The sequence below is a fragment of the Scyliorhinus torazame genome, chromosome 7 (assembly GCF_047496885.1).
Source record: "Scyliorhinus torazame isolate Kashiwa2021f chromosome 7, sScyTor2.1, whole genome shotgun sequence".
Lineage (NCBI taxonomy): Eukaryota > Metazoa > Chordata > Chondrichthyes > Carcharhiniformes > Scyliorhinidae > Scyliorhinus > Scyliorhinus torazame.
The window spans coordinates 21,260,161-21,281,888 of NC_092713.1; the positions used below are offsets into that span (position 1 = coordinate 21,260,161).

Below are 21,728 nucleotides of genomic sequence, written 5' to 3' on the forward strand. Positions count from 1 at the left end.
TGCTCTGTCCGAGGGCCGGTGCAGACTCGATGGGCCAAAAGGCTTCCTTCTGCGATTCAACGATTCTATGATAATGTTCCAAGCAAGGAGGCAGGGTTGCAAGAACAGGTGCCACTGTGAGTTCCTGAGGATAGAATATGATTTGTATTGAAGGATCCATAATATAGCCAAGCTTTTGCTGACCAATTTGCAGATTCGTTCACGAGATGTGGGTGTCGCTGGCCAGACCAGCATTTATTGCCCATCCCTAATTGCTCTTGAGAAAGTGGCGGTGAACTCCCTTCTTGAACCGCTGCAGTTCATGTGGTGTTAGGGAGGGAATTACAAGAATTTGACTCGGCAGCAGTGAAGGAACAGCAATATATTTCCAAATCAGGATGGTGTGTGGCTTGGAAGAAACTTACAGGTGGTAGCGGTCATGCGTTTGGAAGGCAGTGCCGAACGAACCTTGGAGAGTTGCTGCAGTGCATCTTGTAGATGGTACACGGCTGCTGCGGTGGTGGAGACAGTGAATGTTTTAAGGCAATCAAATGGGCTGCTTTGTCCTGGCTGATGTTGAGGTTATTGAGTATTATGGAGCTGTACTCATCCTGGCAAGTGGAGAGTATTCCATCACACTACATAGATACATAGAACATACAGTGCAGAAGGAGGCCATTCGGCACATTGAGTCTGCACCGACCCATTTAAGCCCTCACTTCCACCCTATCCCCGTGACCCAATAATCCCTCCTAACCTTTTTTGGTCACTAAGGGCAATTTATCATGCCCAATCCACCTAACCTGCACATCGTTGGACTGTGGGAGGAAACCGGAGCACCCGGAGGAATCCCACGCTGACACAGGGAGAACGTACAGACAGTGACCCAGCAGGGAATCGAATCTGGGACCCTGACGCTGTGAAGCCACAGTGCTAGCCACTTGTGCTACCGGGCTGCCCCCGAAACATTCCTGACTTGTGGATGGTGGGCAGGCTTTGGAGGGATCAGGAGGTGAGTTACCAGTCCCTGACCTCTTTGAGAAGGTGACCAAACAGGTGGATGAGGGTAAAGCAGTTGATGTGTATATGGATTTCAGTAAAGCGTTTGATAAGGTTCCCCACGGTAGGCTTTGCAGAAAATACGGAGGCATGCTTTTCAGGGTGATTTAGCAGTTTGGATCAGAAATTGGCTAGCTGGAAGAAGACAAAGGGTGGTGGTTGATGGGAAATGTTCAGACTGGAGTCCAGTTCCTAGTGGTGTACCACTAGTGTTGGGGCCACTGCTGTTTGTCATTTTTTAAATGACCTGGACATTTTTGTAAATGAGGGTGTAGAAGGATGGGTGAGTAAATTTGCAGATGACACTAAAGTCGGTGGAGTATGGACAGTGCGGAAGGATGTTACAAGTTACAGAGGGACGTAGATAAGCTGCAGGGCTGGGCTGAGAGGTGGCAAATGGAGTTTAATGCAGAAAAGTGTGAGGTGATTCATTTTGGAAGGAATAACAGGAAGACAGTACTGGGCTAATGGTAAGATTCTTGGTAGTGTGGATGAGCAGACTGGCTCAGGTGGGCCAAGAAGGAGAGGAGCAGCAGGTGGGAGAATATACCAGGACTGGAGTGCGGAGGTGGCGAAGAGGAGGGCCGGGTACAATCGAGCGAAGGCGGTGCTGCACAGGAAGGGGGTGAAGTTTGGCATGTTGCAGCCGGCGCGACTGTGGGTCACCTACAAGGACCGGCACCATTATTTTGAGTCTCCGGAGGAGGCGTGGACCTTTGTTCAGGCCGAGAAGTTGGACACAGATTGAGGGTCAGGATGGACGTTTGGGGATTGCGGTTGATGTGTTACTTTTTGAGGGGGAGTCCTTTGCTCTTGTTTTTTTTTCTTTTTGGTTCGGTGAGGGTGGTTAGGGCGGGTTGGGCACTGTTTTGGTTGGGGTGTGGGGTGTCAAGATGGGGGTCTGCCGCTGTGGGGTGCGGGCGCGTGGCTGGCCGAGGAGGGGTTATGGCTAGTCGGCGGGGAGGGGGCGGGTAGCCCCCTGATCCGGCTGATAACCTGGAATGTAAGGGGACTGAATGGGCCGGTTAAGCGGGCCTGCGTGTTCGCGCACCTGAAGGGGCTGAAGGCGGATGTGGTCATGCTCCAGGAGACACACCTGAAGGTGGCAGACCAGGTAAGATTGAGGAAAGGGTGGGTAGGCCAGGTGTTTCATTCGGGGCTGGATGCCCAAAATCGAGGGGTGGCGATCTTGGTGGGAAAGAAGGTGTCGTTCGAGGCGTCGAGCATTGTGGCAGACAATGGCGGTAGGTACGTAATGGTAAATGGTAAGCTGCAGGGAGAGAGGGTGGTACTGGTCAATGTGTATGCCCCGAACTGGGACGATGCGGGTTTTATGCGGCTCATGTTGGGTCGGATCCCAGACTTGAAAGTGGGGGGCCTGATAATGGGGGGAGACTTTAACATGGTGTTGGATCCGGCACTGGATCGCTCCAGGTCTAGGACGGGTAGGAAGCCGGCGGCAGCTAAGGTGCTGAGGGGGTTTATGGACCAGATGGACCCTTGGAGATTTGCAAGGCCGGGGGCTAGGGAATTTTCATTCTTCTCACATGTCCATAAGGCTTATTCCTGGATCGACTTTTTTATTTTGAGCAGGGCGCTGATAGCGAGAGTAGAGGATACCGAGTACTCGGCGATAGCCATTTCGGATCACGCCCCGCATTGGGTGGACTTCAAGCTGGGGGCGGAGAGGGACCAGCGCCTGTTGTGGCGCTTGGAGGTGGGGCTGTTGGCGGACGAGGAGGTGAGTGAGCGGGTCCGAGGAAGCATAGAGAGGTACCTGGAGGCCAACGATAACTGGGAGATCCGAGTGGGGATGGTATGGGAGGCGCTTTAGGCGGTGGTTAGGGGAGAGCTGATCTCCATTAGGGCCCACAAGGAGAGGAGGGAGCAGAGGGAGAGGGAGACAGGAGGTATGCGGAGGTGCCTGAGGGAGGACTGTTGAGGGCGAGGCGCAGCCTCCAGGCCGAATTCGACCTGGTGACCACTAGGAAGGCGGAGGCGCAGTGGAGGAAGGCCCAGGGGGCGATTTATGGGGAAAAGGGATGCTGGCGCATCAGCTTCAGAAGCGGGACCCAGCTAGGGAGATCGGGGGAGTTAACGGCAGGGGAGGGAGTGTGGTGCGGAGTGGGGTTGGCATCAATGGGGTCTTCAGGGACTTTTATGAGGAATTGTATCGGTCCGAGGAGGGAGGGATGGTCCGCTTTCTGGACCAATTAAGGTTTCCGAAGGTGGGGGAGGGACTGGTGGCGGGATTGGGGTCCCCGATTGGGCTGGAGGAGCTGACCAAAGGGATAGGGAGCATGCAGGCGGGGAAGGCACTGGGGCCGGACGGTTTACCTGTCGAATTCTATAAAAAATATATGGGCCCGTTGCTAGTTAGGACCTTCAATGAGGCAAGGGAGAGGGGGGGGCTTTGCCCCCGACGATGTCCCGGGCACTGATCTCTTTGATCCTGAAGCGGGACAAGGATCCCCTGCAGTGTGGGTCTTACAGGCCGATTTTATAAGAACATAAGAACTAGGAGCAGGAGTAGGCCATCTGGCCCCTCGAGCCTGCTCCGCCATTCAATGAGATCATGGCTGATCTTTTGTGGACTCAGCTCCACTTTCCGGCCCGAACACCATAACCCTTAATCCCTTTATTCTTCAAAAAACTATCTATCTTTATCTTAAAAACATTTGATGAAGGAGCCTCTACTGCTTCACTGGGCAAGGAATTCCATAGATTCACAACCCTTTGGGTGAAGAAGTTCCTCCTAAACTCAGTCCTAAATCTACTTCCCCTTATTTTGAGGCTATGCCCCCTAGTTCTGCTTTCACCCGCCAGTGGAAACAACCTGCCCGCATCTATCCTATCTATTCCCTTCATAATCTTATATGTTTCTATAAGACCCCCCCTCATCCTTCTAAATTCCAACGCGTACAGTCCCAGTCTACTCAACCTCTCCTCGTAATCCAACCCCTTCAGCTCTGGGATTAACCTAGTGAATCTCCTCTGCACACCCTCCAGTGCCAGTACGTCCTTTCTCAAGTAAGGAGACCAAAACTGAACACAATACTCCAGGTGTGGCCTCACTAACACCTTATACAATTGCAGCATAACCTCCCTAGTCTTAAACTCCATCCCTCTAGCAATGAAGGACAAAATTCCATTTGCCTTCTTAATCACCTGTTGCACCTGAAAACCAACTTTCTGCGACTCATGCACTAGCACACCCAGATCTCTCTGCACAGCAGCATGTTTTAATTTTTTATCATTTAAATAATAATCACTTTTGTCGTTATTCTTACCAAAATGGATAACCTCACATTTGTCAACATTGTATTCCATCTGCCAGACCCTAGCCCATTCACTTAGCCTGTCCAAATCCCTCTGCAGACTTCCAGTATCCTCTGCACTCTGCATTTTGTTGCTAAACATAGATGCCAAGGTGCTGGCGAAGGTCTTAGCCTTGAGGATTGTGTGCCACAGGTCATCCACGAAGACCAGACTGGGTTGGTGAAGGGGAGGCAGTTGAACGCGAATGCGCGGAGGCTCCTGAACGTTATTATAATGCTGGCGAGGGAGGCGGAGATAGTGGTGGTGATGGGCGCTGAGAAAGCCTTCGATCGGGTAGAGTGGGGTTACCTGTGGGAGGTGCTGAAGAGGTTTGGGGAGGGGTTTGTCAGGTGGGTTAGGTTGTATGAGGTCCCGATGGCGAGTGATGCCACGAACAGGAGGAGGACTGAGTACTTTTGGTTGCACCGAGGGACGAGCTCTGTCCCCCCTGCTCTTCGCACTGGCGATTGAACCCCTGGCTATGGCACTGAGGGAGTCGAGAAACTGGAGGGGGTTGGTGCGGGGTGGGGAGGAGCATAGGGTGTCGCTCTATGCGGACGACTTGCTGCTATATGTGGCGGACCCGGTGGTGGGGAATGCCGGGGGTAATGAGGATCCTCAGGGAATTCGGGGATTTCTCGGGGCGCAAGCTTAACATGGGGAAGAGCAAGCTGTTCGTGGTTCACCCAGGGGACCAGGAGAGGGGGATTGGCGAGCTCCACTAAAAGTACACTAAAAGTTGGCGAGCTCCACTAAAAAGGGCGGAGAGGAGCTTCAGGTATTTGGGGGTCCAGGTGGCCAGGAGCTGGGGGGCCCTGCATAGGCTTAATTTCACAAGGCTGGTGGAACAAATGGAGGAGGAGTTCAAGAGGTGGGACGCGTTGCCGCTGTCCTTGGAGGGTAGGGTGCAGTCAGTCAAAATGACGGTGCTGCCAAGGTTTTTGTTCTTGTTCCAGTGCCTCCCCATGTTTATCCTGAAGGCCTTCTTTAGGCGGGTCAACAGGAGCATAATGGGGTTTGTGTGGGCGCGAGGGACTCCGAGGGTGAGAAGGATGTTTCCTGGAGTGGAGTGGGGGGGTGGGGCGCTGCCCAACCTCTGTGGGTACTACTGGACCACCAATGTGATGATGGTGCGCAAGCGGGTGATGGAGGGGGCGGGGGCTGCATGGAAGAGGCTGGAGACAGCGTCTTGTGTGGGTACGAGTCTGGGGGCGCTGGCAACGGCACCGCTGCCGCTCCCTCCAAGGAGGTATACCACGAGCCCGGTATTGCAGTGGAGGCGGCACGGGGGAAGTTGGGGCCTCGGTGAGGACCCCAATACGGGGGAACCACCAGTTCGTCCCAGGGAGAACAGATGGAGGGTTTTCGGGGTGGCACAAGGCAGGGATACGAAGGTTGGGAGACCTGTTTGTGGATGGGAAGTTCGCGAGCCTGGGTGAGCTGGAGGAGAAGTATAGGCTCTCCCTGGGGCACACCAGGTACTTACAGTAAGGGCGTTTGCCAGGCGGCAGGTGGTGGAATTCCCGCGGCTGCTGCCACGCACAGTACAGGACAGGGTGCAGTCTGGGGGGGTGGGTGGGAGTGGGGAAAATCTCGGAAACTTACCAGGTGATGCAGGAGGAGGAGTAGGCCTCGGTGGTGGAGGTCGGTGAAAGGTAAGTGGGAGGAGGAGTTGGGAGAGGAGATCGAGGAAGGGACGTGGGCAGATGCCCTAGGGGGGTGGGGGGGGGGTGAACTCTTCCTTTTCGTGCGCGTGGCTCAGCCTCATACAGTTTAAGGTGCTGCACAGGGCACACATGACCGGGTCAAGGATGAGCCGGTTCTTTGGGGGCGAGGACAGGTGTGTTAGGTGCTTGGGGAGCCCAGCGAATCACACCCATATGTTCTGGGCATGCCCAGCGCTGGAGGAATTTTGGAGGGGTGTAGTGAGGACGGTGTCGAGGGTGGTAGGTTCCAGGGTCAAGCCGAGCTGGGGGCTCGCAATATTTGGGGTGGCAGAGGAGCCGGGAGTGCAGGAGGCGAAAGAGGCCGGTATTCTGGCCTTTGTGTCCCTGGTAGCCCGGCGGAGGATTCTTCTTCAGCGGAAGGATGCGAGGCCCCCAAGCGCGGAATCCTGGATCAAAAATATGGTGGGGTTTATTAAGTTGGAGAGGGTGAAATTCGCCTTGAGGGGGGGGGGACACACACTTTATTTTTGTTTTTTTACACTGGGGGGCCTGAGAGGATGTATATATTTGCTAGGTTTGCTTTGTGTTAAGTCAGGGTGTTAATTTATTATTCATGTACAGGGGGGAGGGGGGTATGGAGGGTTGCTTTTTTGGACTGTGTTTTGTACTTAACCCTGTTGGTTTCCTTTTTCATTTTGTTACTGATATTCTGTGAGAACCTTCATAAAAATAAATTCAGATTCTTGCTTTCAAACCCCACACCCCTTCATGGCCTTGCCCTGGTTATCTCTGTCATCTCTTCCAGCCCCTCTGTGCTCCTCTACATCTGTATGCTTGAGTATCCCCAACTGTGCCTTCTGCTGCCAAAGCCCTTCGCTCTAGATTCCCCTCAGTACCTGTTTAGCTCAGTGGGCTAGACAGCTGGTTTGTAATGAGGAACAAAGCCAGCAGCGCGGGTTCAATTCCCGTACCAGCCTCCCCGAACAGGCGCTGGAATGTGGCGACCAGGGGCTTTTCACAGTAACTTCATACTTGTGACAATAAAAGATTATCTACTCCCCTTTCCACCTTTAAAATGCTCTTTAAAACCTACCTCTTAAAAATTGGCCACCTGCCGTAATGAGGCTCAATGTCCAATCTTTCTTCGCACTCCAGTGAAGCAGCTTGAGATGTTTTTTTATATTAATAGGCCATGTAAATATGTTGATGTTGATGAAGTGTAGGTGCTGTTTTGTGCGCAGTCAGGTCAGGCAGCTAATCTGCACACATGGTTCCACAAACACCAAATGCAGTAGTCGACTAGCTAATCTGTTGTGTTTTACCCCATCCTTGGAAAGCCGATGCGCAGAGTGGACAGGGCAAACTCTTAATCCAAGGGCAATCCAGGGCAAACTCTTAACGCTTGCTCAAAAAAACCCCAATTCAAATTGAAGCCAATGCATGGTCACCACAAGAGAGACCTACAAGATCCATCCTGACAAGAAAAGGCATTGCACCTTGTCCTGGGCTTGATCTGAGCCAAAAGGCTGAGAAGCGGGAGCTGAACTGTTTTTAGTGATGTTGAGTGAAGGTTAAATGTTAGTCAGCACACTGGGAGAACTTCTGCCATTTGAGAATGCAAATTTAGACATAGACATAGAACATATAGTGCAGAAGGAGGCCATTCGGCCCTTTGAGTCTGTACCAACCCACTTAAGCCCTCCCTTCCACCCTATCCCCGTAACCCAATAACTCCTAAGCTTTTTGGACACTAAGGGCAATTTAGTGTGGTCACTCCACCTAACCTGCACGTCTTTGGACTGTGGGAGGAAACCGGAGCACCCGGAGGAAACCCACGCAGACATGGGGAGAACGTGCAGACTCCGCACAGACAGTGACCCAGTAGGGAATCGAACATGGGACCCTGGTGCTGTGAAGCCACAGTGCTAACCACTGTGCTGCCATGCTAGATTTGGCTTTGTAACCCTGTGGTTTAGTTTTGCATCCTATGAGTGTATGGGAACATAAGAACGAGGAACAGGAGTAGGCCATCTGGCCCCTCGAGCCTGCTCCGCCATTTAATGAGATCATGGCTGATCTTTGTGGACTCAGCTCCACTCTCCGGTCCTTACACCATATCCCTGAATCCCTTTATTCTTTAGAAAGGTATCTATCTTTTTCTTAAAAATGTTTAAAGAAGGAGCCTCAACTGCTTCACTGGGCAAGGAATTCCAGAGATTCACAACCCTTTGGGTGAAGACGTTACTCCTAAACTCGGTCCTAAATCTACTTCCCCTTATTTTGAGGCTATGCCCCCTAGTTTTGCTTTCCCCGACCAGTGAAAACAACCTGCCCGCATCTATCCTATCCCCTTCATAATTTTATATGTTTCTATAAGATCCGCCCCCGCATCCTTCTAAACTCCAATGAGTACAGTCCCAGTCTACTCAACCTCTCGTCATAATCTAATCTCCTCAACTCTGGGATCAACCTAGTGAATCTCCTCTGCACTCCCTCCAGTGCCGATATGTCCTTTCTCGGGTAAGGAGACCAAAACTGAACACAATACTCCAGATGTGGCATCACCAACACCTTATACAATTGCAGCATAACCTCCCTAGTCTTGAACTCCATCCCTCTAGCAATGAAAGACAAAACTCGATTAGCCTTCTTAATCACCTGTTGCACCTGCACACCAACTTTTTGCGACTCGTGCACCAGCACACCCAGGTCCCTCTGCATAGCAGCATGTTTTAACATCTTACCGTTTAAATAATAATCCATTCTGCTGTTATTCCTCCCAAAATGGATAGCCTCACACTTGGCAACATTGAATTCCATCTGCCAGACCCTAGCCCATTCACCTAACCTATCCAAATCCTTCTGCAGACTTCCGGTATCCTCTGCACTTTTTGCTTTACCACTCATCTTAGTGTCGTCTGCAAACTTTGACACATTGCACTTGGTCCCCAACTCCAAATCATCGATGTAGATTGTGAACAACTGCGGGCCCAACACTGATCCTTGAGGGACCCCACTAGTTACAGGTTGCCAACCAGAGAAACACCCATTTATCCCCACTCTCTGCTTTCTGTTAGTTAGCCAATCCTCTACCCATGCTACCACTTTACCCTCAATGCCATGCATCTTTAGTTTATGCAGCAACCTTTTGTGTGGCACCTTGTCAAAAGCTTTCTGGAAATCCAGATATACCACATCCATTGGCTCCCCGTTATCTACTGCACTGGTAACGTCCTCAAAAAATTCTACCAAATTAGTCAGACACGACCTACCCTTTATGAACCCATGCTGCATCTGCCCGATGGGGCAATTTCCCTCCAGGTGCCCCGCTATTTCCTCCCTAATGATAGATTCCAGCATTTTCCCTAAAGCCGAAGTTAAGCTTACCGGCCAATAATTACCTGCTTTCTGCCGACCTCGTTTTTTAAACAGTGGTGTCACGTTTGCTACTTTCCAATCCTCTGGGACCACCCCAGAGCCTAGTGAATTTTGATAAATTATCACTAGTGCGTTTACAATTTCCCTAGCCATCTCTTTTAACACTCTGGGATGCATCCCATCAGGGCCAGGAGACTTGTCTACCTTTAGCCCCATTAGCTTGCCCAATACTGCCTCCTTAGTGATTACAATCATCTCAAGGTCCTCACCTATCATACCTTTATTTCCATCAGTCACTGGCATGTTATTTGTGTCTTCCACTGTGAAGACTGACCCAAAAAACCTGTTCAGCTCCTCAGCCATTTCCCCGTCTCCTATTATTAAATCTCCCTTCTCATCTTCCAAAGGACCAATATTTACCTGAGCCACTCTTTTTTGTCTTATATATTTGTAGAAGCTTTTACTACCTGCTTTTATGTTCTGAGCCAGTTTACTTTCATAGTTTTACCTTACTCTTCTTTATAGCTTTTTTAGTAGCTTTCTGTTGTCCCCTAAAGACTTCCCAGTCCTCTAGTCTCCCACTAATTTTTGCCACTTTATGTTTTTTCCTTCAATTTGATACTCTCTCTCACCTTAGATATCCACGGTCGATTTTTCCTTTTCTACCGTCTTTCTTTTTTGTCGGTATGAACCTTTTCTGAACACTGTGAAAGATCGCTTGGAAGGTTCTCCACTGTTCCTCAACTGCTTCACCATGAAGTCTTTGCTCCCAGTCTACCTTAGCTAGTTCTTCTCTCATCCCATTGTAATCGCCTTTGTTTAAGCACAAAACACTAGTGTTTGATTTTACCTTGTCATCCTCCAACTGTATTTTAAATTCCACCATATTGTGGGCGCTCCTTCCAAGAGGATGCCGAACTATGAGATCATTAATCAATCCTGCCTCATTACACAGGACCAGATCTAGGACCGCTTGTTCCCTTGTAGGTTCCATTACATACTGTTCCAGGAAATTATCCCGGACACATTCTATAAACTCCTCCTCAAGGCTGCCTTTACCAACCTGGTTAAACCAATCGTCATGCAGATTAAAATCTCCCATGATAACCGCTGTACCATTTCTACATGCATCCGTTATTTCTTTGCTTATTGCCTGCCCTACCATCCTGTTACTATTTGGTGGCCTATAGACTACTCCTATCAGTGACCTTTTCGCCTTATTATTCCTGATTTCCACCCAAATTGATTCAACCTTGTCCTCCATAGCACCAATATCATCCCTTACTATTGCCCGGATGCCATCCTTAAACAACAAAGCTACACCACCGCCCTTACCGTCCATTCTATCCTTTCGTATAGTTTGATACCCTTGGATATTTAACTCCCAGTCGTGACCATCTTTTAACCATGTTTCAGTAATGGCCACTAAATCATAGTCATTGATGATGATTTGCGCCATCAACTCATTCACCTTATTCCGTATACTACGAGCATTCAGGTAAAGTACACTTATGCTGTTTTTTATGTCTTTGTTATGAATCCTAACACCTTGATCAGTAACTTTTGCAAATTATTTTTCCTCTTACCCTTTCTCCTAATTTTCCTTGTCTTTGAACCCATATCTCTACATAACCTGTCGCGTAACCTGCTGCCTTGCTCTCCATTAACCATTGTACTGTCCATAGCTTTACCCTTCCCTTCCCCCCAACTTGCTAGTTTAAAGTCTAGTTTAAAGGAACAAGTGGGTGTGAAGATAGTCTGTTATAGCAGCATGGCAGTTCTGAAGAGTCAAGCTTCACAAGATCTGTTTGGAGGAAGAAAAGCTATCTTATCGCATCCTACTGGATTTAACGTGAGCCTATTGCCTTGCCGTTACTGCTTTCCCTTTTCCACCCACGCAGGCACAAAGATTAACGCCAAAGGTGCTCGCTTCTGGCAATGCAGAACTGTACTGGAATGTCAGCCTGGATCTCCTGCTCTGGTGATTTAGTGCTCCGGTCTCCCCAACCTTCTGACTGAGGCAGGAGTGGGACCAGTTAATTCAATCTGACACTGCGACTGCATCAAATGTCTCCCTTCGCTTTAGCTTTATTCTTTTAAATGTATTTTCAGTCTACAGCTTTTGCCAGGACAGCTGTTAAGCTATATCTATATTTTTAGGAGCAGGATTCGGCCATACAACCGCAAAAGCCTATTGGGCCATTCAGTCAGATCATAGCTGATCCTTAATATCTTTGCCTAATAAGGTTAGGCAGCAATTCTGTTCTCTGGTTGAATATAGAATCAATTTTGGGGCATTTTAATCAAATCACAAACATTCTAGCTTGCTGGAATAATTATCCACATTTCGTGTTTTATCCATTTTCTTTTTCAACCTTTATATACTTAAAAACTGCTACAGCTTCAGCCTGCCCCCCCCCCCCCCCCCCCCCCCCCCCCCCCCCCCCCCCCCGGCCTGCTTTTTACCTTGTCAAAACCTCTTTAACTAGCTTATTGATCTCGTTCCTGTGAAAAAAACTTTGCAGTGCATAGTCGGGAGTCTTCGTGCCCATGTTGCTCAGAAATATTCATCGGAAGAGGAGTAGGCAGTTTAGGCCCTCCATCCATCATGCCAGCCCCTTGTGCAGTTGTTGATGTCCACAAGCTTTCATAAAGACCAGGCGAGCACATCTGCACTCCCATCGTTTGCTGACTAATCTGTGCTTTAATGATTTCTCAGAATCTTTACAGCGCAGAAGGAGGTCATTCAGCCATCGAGTCTACACTGGCTCTCTGAAAGCACATTCTACCTAATCACACTCCCCGTAACTTTGCACGTTATTGCTTTTCAGATAGCAATCCAATTTCAAGGCTGGACTTCTCCAACGCTTCCCTTGCTGGTCTCTACCCTCCATAAACCACATCATCCAGCACTGCGACTTGTTTCCTCACACTGGGACCGAGCGCTCATCGTTTCAGGACTTGGTAAGTTCCACTGGCCTCTATATCCCCATTTTATATTTAAATAAAAGGTGATTTGAAGGTCTTTGTCCGTTCCTTTGCTGGTTGACAGCAATGTGAGATTACTCGTAGGTTTTTCATCTTTCATGGCATGTGGGTGTCACTGGCAAGGCCAGCATTTCTTGCTCGTTCCTAGTTGTCCTTGAATTGCAGAGTGCAGTTAAGAGTCGATCACATTGCTGTGGGTCTGGAGTCACGTATAGGTAGAGCCAGACCGGGTAGCCAGCTGCCTCTGTAGTGTAGTGGTTATCATGTTCGCCTCACATGCGTAAGGTCCCTGGTTCGAAACCAGGCAGAAACATTAAACGAAGAGGAGGAGTGAGCCACACAGCTGCGTGTTATTTGCTAACACAAGTAAAAGCTGGGAGCCGTTTGACTGTTCAGAGTAGATGACTGATGGGACTGATGTGAATTGATGTTTGAAACCTTTGGGCAGCACGGTAGCACAGTCGTTAGCACGGTTTCTTCACAGCTCCAGGGTCCCAGGTTCGATTCCCGGCTTGGGTCGCTGGCTGTGTGGAGTCTGCACATCCTCCCCGTGTGTGCGTGGGTTTCCTCCGGGTGCTCCGGTTTCCTCCCACAGTCCAAAGATGTGCAGGTTAGGTGGATTGGCTATGCTAAATTGCCCTTGGTGTCCAAAAATGGTTAGGTGGGGTTACGAGGATAACAGGGATAGGATGGAGGCGTGGGGCTTGGGTGGGGTGCTCTTTCCAAGGGCCGGTGCGGACTTGATGGGCCGAATGGCCTCCTTCTGCGCTGTAAATTCTGTGGATACGGATGGCAGATGTCCTTCCTTGAAGGACTTTTGTGAATCAAATTAATTTTACGTCAATCGATGAAAGTCGTCATGATCACTGTTACAGAGATTAACCTTATCTTCCAGATTCACAAGCTGCCTTGGTGGGATTCAAACCCATGTCCCCGGAGCATTAAACTGGGCATCTGGATTACTAGTCCCGTGACATTACCACTCTGCCACCAATTCCCTTGCGTACTTTGCACAAGCGTATTAGAATTGGTCGCTTTCTGCTTCATTGATGCAAACTTTGTTCTGTGAATCTAAATTCTAGGCTGTGACATTTTTCTGAAGCAACGTAAGAACATCTTAAAAAGAAAAACAGAGGGCAGCACGGTGGCGCAGTGGTTAGCACTGGGACTACGGCACTGAGGACCCAGGTTCGAATCCCGGCCCTGGGTCACTGTCCGTGTGGAGTGTCCACATTCTCCCCGTGTCTGCGTGGGTTTCACCCCCACAACCCAAATGTTAGATGGATTGACCACACTAAATTGCCCCTTAATTGGAAAAAACTAATTGGGCACTCTAAATTTTTTTTAAAACAGCTTCATGATGATGCTTATGTTATAGAATCTCAAAAGCTGCATTGGCTTAAATGTGATATTTTTTAAAAAAATAAGCCTACTGACAATACTCATTGGTTTAAAGTTGGTGCAGTATCCTGTATGGTGTTGGATCATTTGTGAAGCAATTCTTTTTGATCTTTTAAGAAACTGCAGGAGGTGGTGGCCTCGCTGCTAGCTGGTTCGCATCGAGTGGAATGCAATTATTTTGGCTTCAAGGTATTGCGATTTGCTGAAATCACTGCTGCCTTTTAACAGGCAGCTGTATCCTTCTCAAAATAGCACTATCTATTTAACTGCAGTTGTTTCCACTGTTGTGTAAGTAGCACTGAATCCGGAGCCTGCAGGAGGGTGTTGCTGTGAAGATGTCGCATCTCGCTGGTGACTGCATACACTTGGAATCAGTGGGCGAAGTAACGAAAGACGAACTGATTGAGAAATCTCATGTAAGTCGCACCTTTAGCTTAAGTCGTCTTCTGATTTCGGGAACAAATAATTTCTCCGTCGTCCCAACCCCCACCCACCTGCCCTCCAACACCAGCAAATGTATTTTTCTTTTGCTGATGGTTCGCACTTCCCTTGCGAAGGCTGCCAAGAAATCTGCTCGAGTCCTCTTCCACTATGTTGTATGGAGGGCGATGCGCAGTTCCACTGTAGGAGAGTCTGTTCCTCGCCACACCTGGCCTCCTCGCACTGTGACTCACTGATCAGCACTTGGGATTAATGCGGACCATCCCAGCTGTCCATTGGAAAGTTGCACTGAGCCAGCGACAGCATGCAAATGGTGACTTTATAACATTGCAAAAATGTCAAAGCAGCATATGGATTCATTGATAGTAAAATCTACAAGCATAGTAGTCCGCAAAATAAATCTGCGGTGAATGAGATTCCTGGTAGAGTGAAGGTTCACTGATTTCTCTTCCAGACACTCCTGCTGAAGTGGGATAATTCGAACTAAGAAAGCACCTTTCAGAACATTGCAGTATATTGCTCCAATGAAATGTGGTCACTATTGTAATGTAGGAAAGGCTGTAGCCAATTTGTGCACAGCAAAGACCATGATATTGGATGAAGGATAAATACTAGGGAGAACTCTGCTACTTTTATTGGAAAAGTGCCAACTAGGGGCTGTTTAGCGCAGGGCTAAATCGCTGGCTTTTAAAGCAGACCAAGGCAGGCCAGCAGCACGGTTCAATTCCCGTACCAGTTTCCCCGAACAGGCGCCGGAATGTTACGACTAGGGGCTTTTCACAGTAACTTCATTTGAAGCCTACTTGTGACAATAAGCGATTTTCATTCATTTCATTTATGGCCATCAAAGATGCCCCTCAGGCATCCCCATGGATCTTGATAGCCGCCCAGAGTGGAGCTGAGGCTGAAGGCGCAGGACCTAGTACTCCAGAAGGTGGAGGAGTCGATGGGGGAGTACGAGGACCAGCTGGCCTCAACGGAAGCGGATATGATGCTGGTGCTGGACAGCCAAAAGAGGTTGAGGGAGAAGGTGGAGGACCTCGAGAATCACTCCAGGAGACAGAATCTCTGTGATTCAGTGTCTCATCCAATAGACAGCACACCTGACAGTGTAGCACTCCCTCTGTACTGCACTGATTGCTGCCCTAGGTTTTATGCTCCAATCCAATCCAGAGTGTGAAGTGAGACTGCTGAAGACTGAGCCAGAACTCAGCATGTTTGAATATTATTTCAGCTCGTTGCCCATGGAAAGGAGATCTAGGAGTTGGAATGTCTGAGATCTCCTGAGAAGACCGATCGTTTGCTTTTTTGCTTCCTTTGTTTTTCTGGCACAGTTAAGACCATGAATTTCGGGCAACATGGTGGCGCAGTAGGTTAGCCCTGCTGCCTCACGGCGCCGAGGTCCCAGGTTCGATCCCGGGGTCACTGTCCGTGTGGAGTTTGCACATTCTTCCAGTGTCTGCGTGGGTTTCGCCCCCACAACCCAAAGATGTGCAGGGTAGGTTGATTGGCCACGCTAAATTGCCCCTTAATTGGAAAAAATGAATTGGGTACTCGAAATTTAAAAAAAAAAGAAAGAAAAAAGAAGACCATGAATTTGATATATGTTAATCTAGTCATTAAACGTGGCTTCATGCCAGCCTGTGGTGCAGTGGTTTGGTATGGAGCCCCAGATTTTACCTGGCCTGCTTGGATGCAGCTTCATAGCCTTTTGATTATTTTTTTTTTGGGTGGGGGGGGCGTCAGGGTTTTGGCTGTGTTAAAAAAACATTGAGAAAGACCTGTGTTGGGCCCGAACTCTGCAGGTCACCGCTGAGAATAAGAATAAATGGGGCATTTCCGTAGGTGGTCGCACATTTGGTGGCTCCCACTTGAGGTGGAATTTTCTGGTCCTTCCCCACCCAATTTGAAGGGTGTTTGCTGGCGAATGGTGCATAAGCTCTGAAGGATTGCAATACTCCATTGGTTTGGGCCGGTTTATGGCCTATCAGACAAGGAGTGTAACAAATCAGAGACAGCAGCTTGACCGTGAGAATAATTGAGGCATCATCGCCCACCCTGTGATCTACTGAGCATCTCATGAACCTTTTGAACAACAAGTTCCAGTAGCAGAGGAAGGAGGCCTCAGAGGACCTGGCTAAGTGGTGGAGCCGCTTGGGGTGGCTATCAAGAGAGTGGAGCAGAGGCTGGAGGCGCAGGACCTGGTACTCCAGAAGGTGGAGGAGTCGATGGGGGAGTAGGAGGACCAGCTGGCCTCAACGGAAGCAGAGATGATGCTGGTGCTTGACAGCCATAGAGGTTGAGGGAGAAGGTGGAGGTCCTCGAGAATCACTCCAGGAGACAGAATCTCTGGATCATGGGAATGCCTGAGGGGATCGAAGGAGTGTAGGCCACTAAATACGTGGCAAATATGGTGGAGAAGCTGATGGGTGAGGGGATTTTTGACCGTCCCCTAGAGGTCGATTGGGCGCACGGGACGCTGAGGAAGATGCCTAAGGTGAGGGAGCCGCTGAGGGCGATGGTGGTAAGGCTGCATCGTTTTCTCAATAAGAGAAAATCATGAAATGGGTAAGAAGAGCACCTGGAAGGGGAGCGAGCTGAGAATATACCAGAACGTGGATGTGGAGTTGGCCAAGCGGCGGGCTGGCTACAACCGGATCAAGGCTGTCCTCTAGAGATTGATTTCTTTGTATTGGATAAGGCGCTGTTGGCGGGGGTGGTTGGTTTGGAGTATTTGGTGATCGTGGTTTCTGACCACGTGCTGCTCTGGGTGGATCTGCGGGTGGTGCAGGGGAAGGCTCAGCGGCCGCGCTGGAGGCAGGAGGTGGGATTGCTGATGGGCAAGGGGGTCAGTCAGAGGGTGATGGCGGCCATTCGAAATTACGTGTAGTTGAATAATACAGGGGAGGCCACAGCCTCCACACTGTGGGAGGTAATTAAGGGGGGGATTTATTTTGATTCGGGCACAGAGGGAGAGAGTGAAACGGGAGCAGAGTCTGAGATTATGTTGAGGACACCCTGAGGGTGGATCGGAGATAGATGCAGACTCGATGGGTCAAATGGCCTCCTGCACTCTTATGAATTCTATGAATTAAGGAGGCGTTGCTGAAGGAGAGACAGGCACCAGATGGAGTTTGGGCTGGTGTCCACGGGAAAGGCGGTGAGGCAGCGGGGAGGGCCAGACGGATGGTTTATAAGTATGGGGGGGGAAAGCGAGCAGGATGTTAGCGCATCAGATGAGGAAGCAGGCGGCGGTGAGAGAGATTGGAAGGGTGAGGGATGAGAGCGGCACGGTGGTGTCGGAGCCAGAGATGGTGAATGGGGTCTTTGAGGCCTTCTATCGAAGGCTGTATGTATCAGAGCCCCCGACCGGGGAGGAGGTATGAGGCAATTCTTGGACGGGCTGGAGTTTCCAAGAGTGGAGGAGGAAACGGTGCTGAGATTGGGGGCCCAGATTGGGCTGAGGGAGGTGATGCTCGATGGCATGGGGGGAGATCTCGCTCTCTCTGTCTCTCTCTCTCTCTCTCTTCTCTCTCTCTCTCTCTCTCTCTCTCTCTCTCTCTCTCTCTCTCTCTCTCTCCCTACCACCCCCACGTCCATAACGCTGATTTCAAAGAAGGAGAAGGACCCAGAGCAGCGTATACACGCCCTGCCAAAGACGAGGGCAACACAACCCACCTCCTTGAAGTCTGCCTTCATGCCTGCCACCAATCGCCCCAAGTTCAATTTGTGTAGCTGGGTCCAACTCCGCGCCATCAGTCTCCCGAGATAATGTAAACTCACCTTGGCGGTGCTGCCCAAGTTTCTGTGCCATCTAATATGCCATCTAATTTCACTTTTAAATGTGGACGTAAAGTTGTTGGTGTTGCGGGTAGAGAGTTGTGTGATGTGAGATAACCAGACGGGGTTCATGAAGGGGCGACAGCTGTCGCCGAATGTACGCAGGCTACTTAACATGGTGCCCTCGGAGGGGCCGGAAGTGGTGGTGGAAATGGACGCAGAGAAGATGGTTGAGCGGGTTGTTGGAAGTGTTCGGTCGGTTCGGGCAGGGTTTTGTGGATTAGGTTCGACTGTTTTATAAGATGCCGAAGGCTAGTGTCTGGACAAATAGGATTAGTTTGGAGTACTTTGGTCTACACTTGGGGACGAGACAGGGGTGCCTGCTCCCCCCGCTGCTTTTTGCTCTGGCGATAGAGCTGTTGGCACTGACATTTGGGGCATGAGGGGGGGGGGAGATTGAGCAGGGAGGGGCTGAACACAAGGTCTCTTTGCATGCAGATGACTCCTGTTGTATATTTCTGACCCGTTGGGAGTTTTGATAGGATCATGGGGATCCTGGGAGAATTTGGCCGTTTCTCAGGATATAAATTGAATATGGAGAAAAGAGAGGTGTTCCCGATAAATGTCTGGGAGCAGGAGAGGAGGCTGGGGGAGTTACCGTTCTGGAGGTGAGTTTACATTAACTCGGGATGCAGATGGCGTGGAGTTGGACCCAGCTGCACAAGTTGAACTTGGGGCGATTGGTGGCGGGTATGGAGGTAGACTTCAAGAGGTGGGTTGTGTTGCCCTTGTCTTTGGCAGGGCGTGTACAGTCAGTGGAAATGGCGGTGCTACCCAAGTTTCTGTTCATATTTCAGAGCCTCCCCCTCTTTGTTCCAAAGTCATTTTTTTAGAAAGGTGAATGGGATGATTTTGAGGTTTGTGTGGGCTGGGAAGGACCCATGGGTGGGGAGGGGGTTTCTGGAAAGGGATTGATGAGGGGGGCTGGCTTTGCCGAGCCTATTGAATTACTACTGGGAAGCAAACATCGCAATGGTTAGGAAAAGTGCGGTGGAGCTGGGGTTAGTCTGGGGCCGGTGGAGGCGACGCTGTGTAGAGGGTCCTGTTTGAGGGCACTGTTGTTGATTCCCCTGCCATTATCGCTGGTCCGGTACTCCATGAGCCTGGTGGTGGTATCCGTGTTGAGGGTTTGGAACCAGTGTAGCTAGCACTTCACTCTGGGAGGCATGTTGCTGTGGGCGCCGATATGTGACTACCCGAGGTTTGCTCCAGCGGGGCTGGACACAAGGTTCGGGGGATGGCGGCAGGTGGGAATAGAGTTCTTCAGGGACTTGTTTGTGGGAGGAAGGTTTGCAGGCCTGGAGGAGCTTGAGCAGATGCTGCCGAAGGGAAACCGGTTCGGGTACCTGCAAGTTAGGGACTTTGTTAGAAAAGAGGTGGTGTTCTTTCCGGAGCTGCCATCTCCGATGCTGCAAGACAAGCTGTTGTCCGAGGATGAAACTGAGTGGCGGATATGTGGAGAGCTGATGGATAGGGAGGAGCCTGTGTGGGGGTGGGTGTGTGTGTGTGTGTGTGTGTGGGGGGGGGGGTGCCTAAATGACCCTCTTATGGACTGACCTCATTAACACTGCTTTTATTTCCTTTTCTTCTCATGTACTTAATGATCTGTTGAGCTGCTCGCAGAAAAATACTTTTCACTGTACCTCGGTACACGTGACAATAAACAAATCCAATCCAATCCAAGAGACCATGTGCATATGTTTTGGCGTGTCCAAGGTTGAAGGGGTTTTCTGATGTAAAGTCCAAAATTCTGGGCGTAGGGGTGGCTCCGAGTCCCGAGGTCGCGATATTCAGAATGTCAGAAGATCCGGGAGTTCACGTGGGGAGAGAGGCTGGTGTCTTGGCCTTTGCCTCCCAGATAGCCCAGAGATTGATTTTGTTGAGTTGGCGTGACTCGAAGCCGCCAAAAGTTTAGTTTTGTTACCTGTTGCCCAAGGTTTGGCCTTTGTATTTCTGTTTCTACGAAAAATGCCTTCAATAAGAATATTTCTTTTTTTTTAAAATAGAGTTTTTAAACGATGAGTTTAATCCGGAAATGCATGCCAATCCCAAACTTTCTTTTAAATTTCTGGAGATTGTAGGAAGGGGGAAAAAAAATCAGGAGCTTCAATTTTGGGGATTAGAGGAAAGGGAGGTGGATTAAGAGAGCATGAGAAAATGAAGTTCAGCTACTTGAGACTATTCTCCACTGTAAATGGAAGCTCTCTTCTAACCTTACACGAGGCCATATTTTACATTTCTTTTTCTAAAATGATACGTTTGTTCTTTTTTTTTAATAGGGTACTTGTCAAGACTGTAAAGTTGGAGGGCCCAACCTATGGGCATGTTTGGAGGTAAGGTGATAAACAATCTGTGGTTGCGATACATTCTGAGCGACGCTGAAAGGTTTTCGTTCTAATTTCTGGGCTGTTTTCCCTTTGCTGACAGAATGGGTGTTCCTACGTTGGGTGTGGAGAGTCCCATTCCGATCACAGCACCATTCATTCCCAGGTAGGCATTAATTTTGCTTTTACGAATGGTGAAGAAAGTTATGTATTTATACACTTGCCTTTCAGGGGGATCCCAAAGTGCTTTGCAGCCAATTAAAACACAGATTGAAATGCAGTTGCTCTTGCAAACGTGGCAACCAATTTGCGCCCAGTAAGCTCTCACAAATAGATGTGATAAACAACCAGTTAATACAAATATTGACCAAGCCACCAGGAAAGCCTCCGTTGCTCTCTCTGAAATCGTGGCACAGGATTTTCATATTCACCCGAGAGGGCAGATGAAGCAAAGAATAAATGGATTGTCAGTTTTTGGAAAACACTAACAAACGTTTAATTGCCTGGACCCCTCTCCATTGAGGAGAGCCCTCAACCTCTCCACCCCTCTAACCTGCTTCCCTCTTTTAAGACACTCCTTAAAACCTGCTTCATTGACCAGGAGTTTGAGCATCATATCTTCTTGTGTGTCTGTCTCGTGCTCCTTTTTTCCTCATGATCCTGTGAATCAACTTGGGACGGTTCATTCTATTAAAGGTGCTACATAAAAAAAGTAAGTTGTTACTGGATCTCTCGTTCCCTCTCCCAGCTCCTTATTGTGCTCGTCTCCCTTCTTCCCCTTGTAAAATGTCTTTTGACAATTTATAATCAACGAGAGCTGGCATTTATATAGGGTCTCTAATGTAGCAAAACACCTTATAGATGCTTTATGAGATCGCCATCACACAAAATACTGTGAATTGTACTCCCTATCATGGCTTCCCCATCACGACTTTCATCGCTCTTACTATAAAGCAGCCTGTCTTCCAACCTCTAGAGGGCAACATGATGAGGGATCTGCCAGTATTGAGGAGAATTTCAATACAGAGCTGACAAAGCTCGATGTGATGATGGCCACTTTTTCTAAAAAGCATTAGAATACCCGCAATTTATTTTTCTGGATGCTATAATTGGCAGTCAAATTATTGAATGTGAATGCCTAAGAGGTTTCCATTCTGCCACTTCGAGCAACACAAACAGTTTGCTGTTGAACTGAGATGAAGCAGGCGAATCATTCTGATTTTTTCCCCCTCCTTGCCCAGAGGGTGGTGATTGTTCCTGGATTGTAGGTCTGCCACGCCCATTGATTGCCTATTATCGCCCCCCAGTGGATCATCTTTGACCATCAACTGGC

General features: G+C 49.3%; 1 protein-coding gene and 1 non-coding gene across 4 annotated transcripts in view; both read left to right on the forward strand.

The window, feature by feature from the left end:
- The window catches only part of usp33 (ubiquitin specific peptidase 33), a 92,660-nt gene that overhangs the window by 5,368 nt on the left and 65,564 nt on the right, over positions 1–21,728 (forward strand). For all 3 annotated transcript variants that reach the window (XM_072510406.1, XM_072510407.1, XM_072510408.1), the window contains exons 2-5: positions 12,233–12,365; positions 14,087–14,206; positions 20,351–20,404; positions 20,499–20,561. In XM_072510406.1, coding sequence (XP_072366507.1) covers positions 14,126–14,206; positions 20,351–20,404; positions 20,499–20,561 — 198 coding nt within the window. In that variant the 5' untranslated portion in view covers positions 12,233–12,365; positions 14,087–14,125. The remainder of the gene's footprint in view (positions 1–12,232; positions 12,366–14,086; positions 14,207–20,350; positions 20,405–20,498; positions 20,562–21,728) is intronic.
- trnav-cac (transfer RNA valine (anticodon CAC)) lies at positions 12,630–12,702 on the forward strand. Its single transcript has one exon. It is a non-coding gene; the product is annotated as a tRNA-Val (tRNA).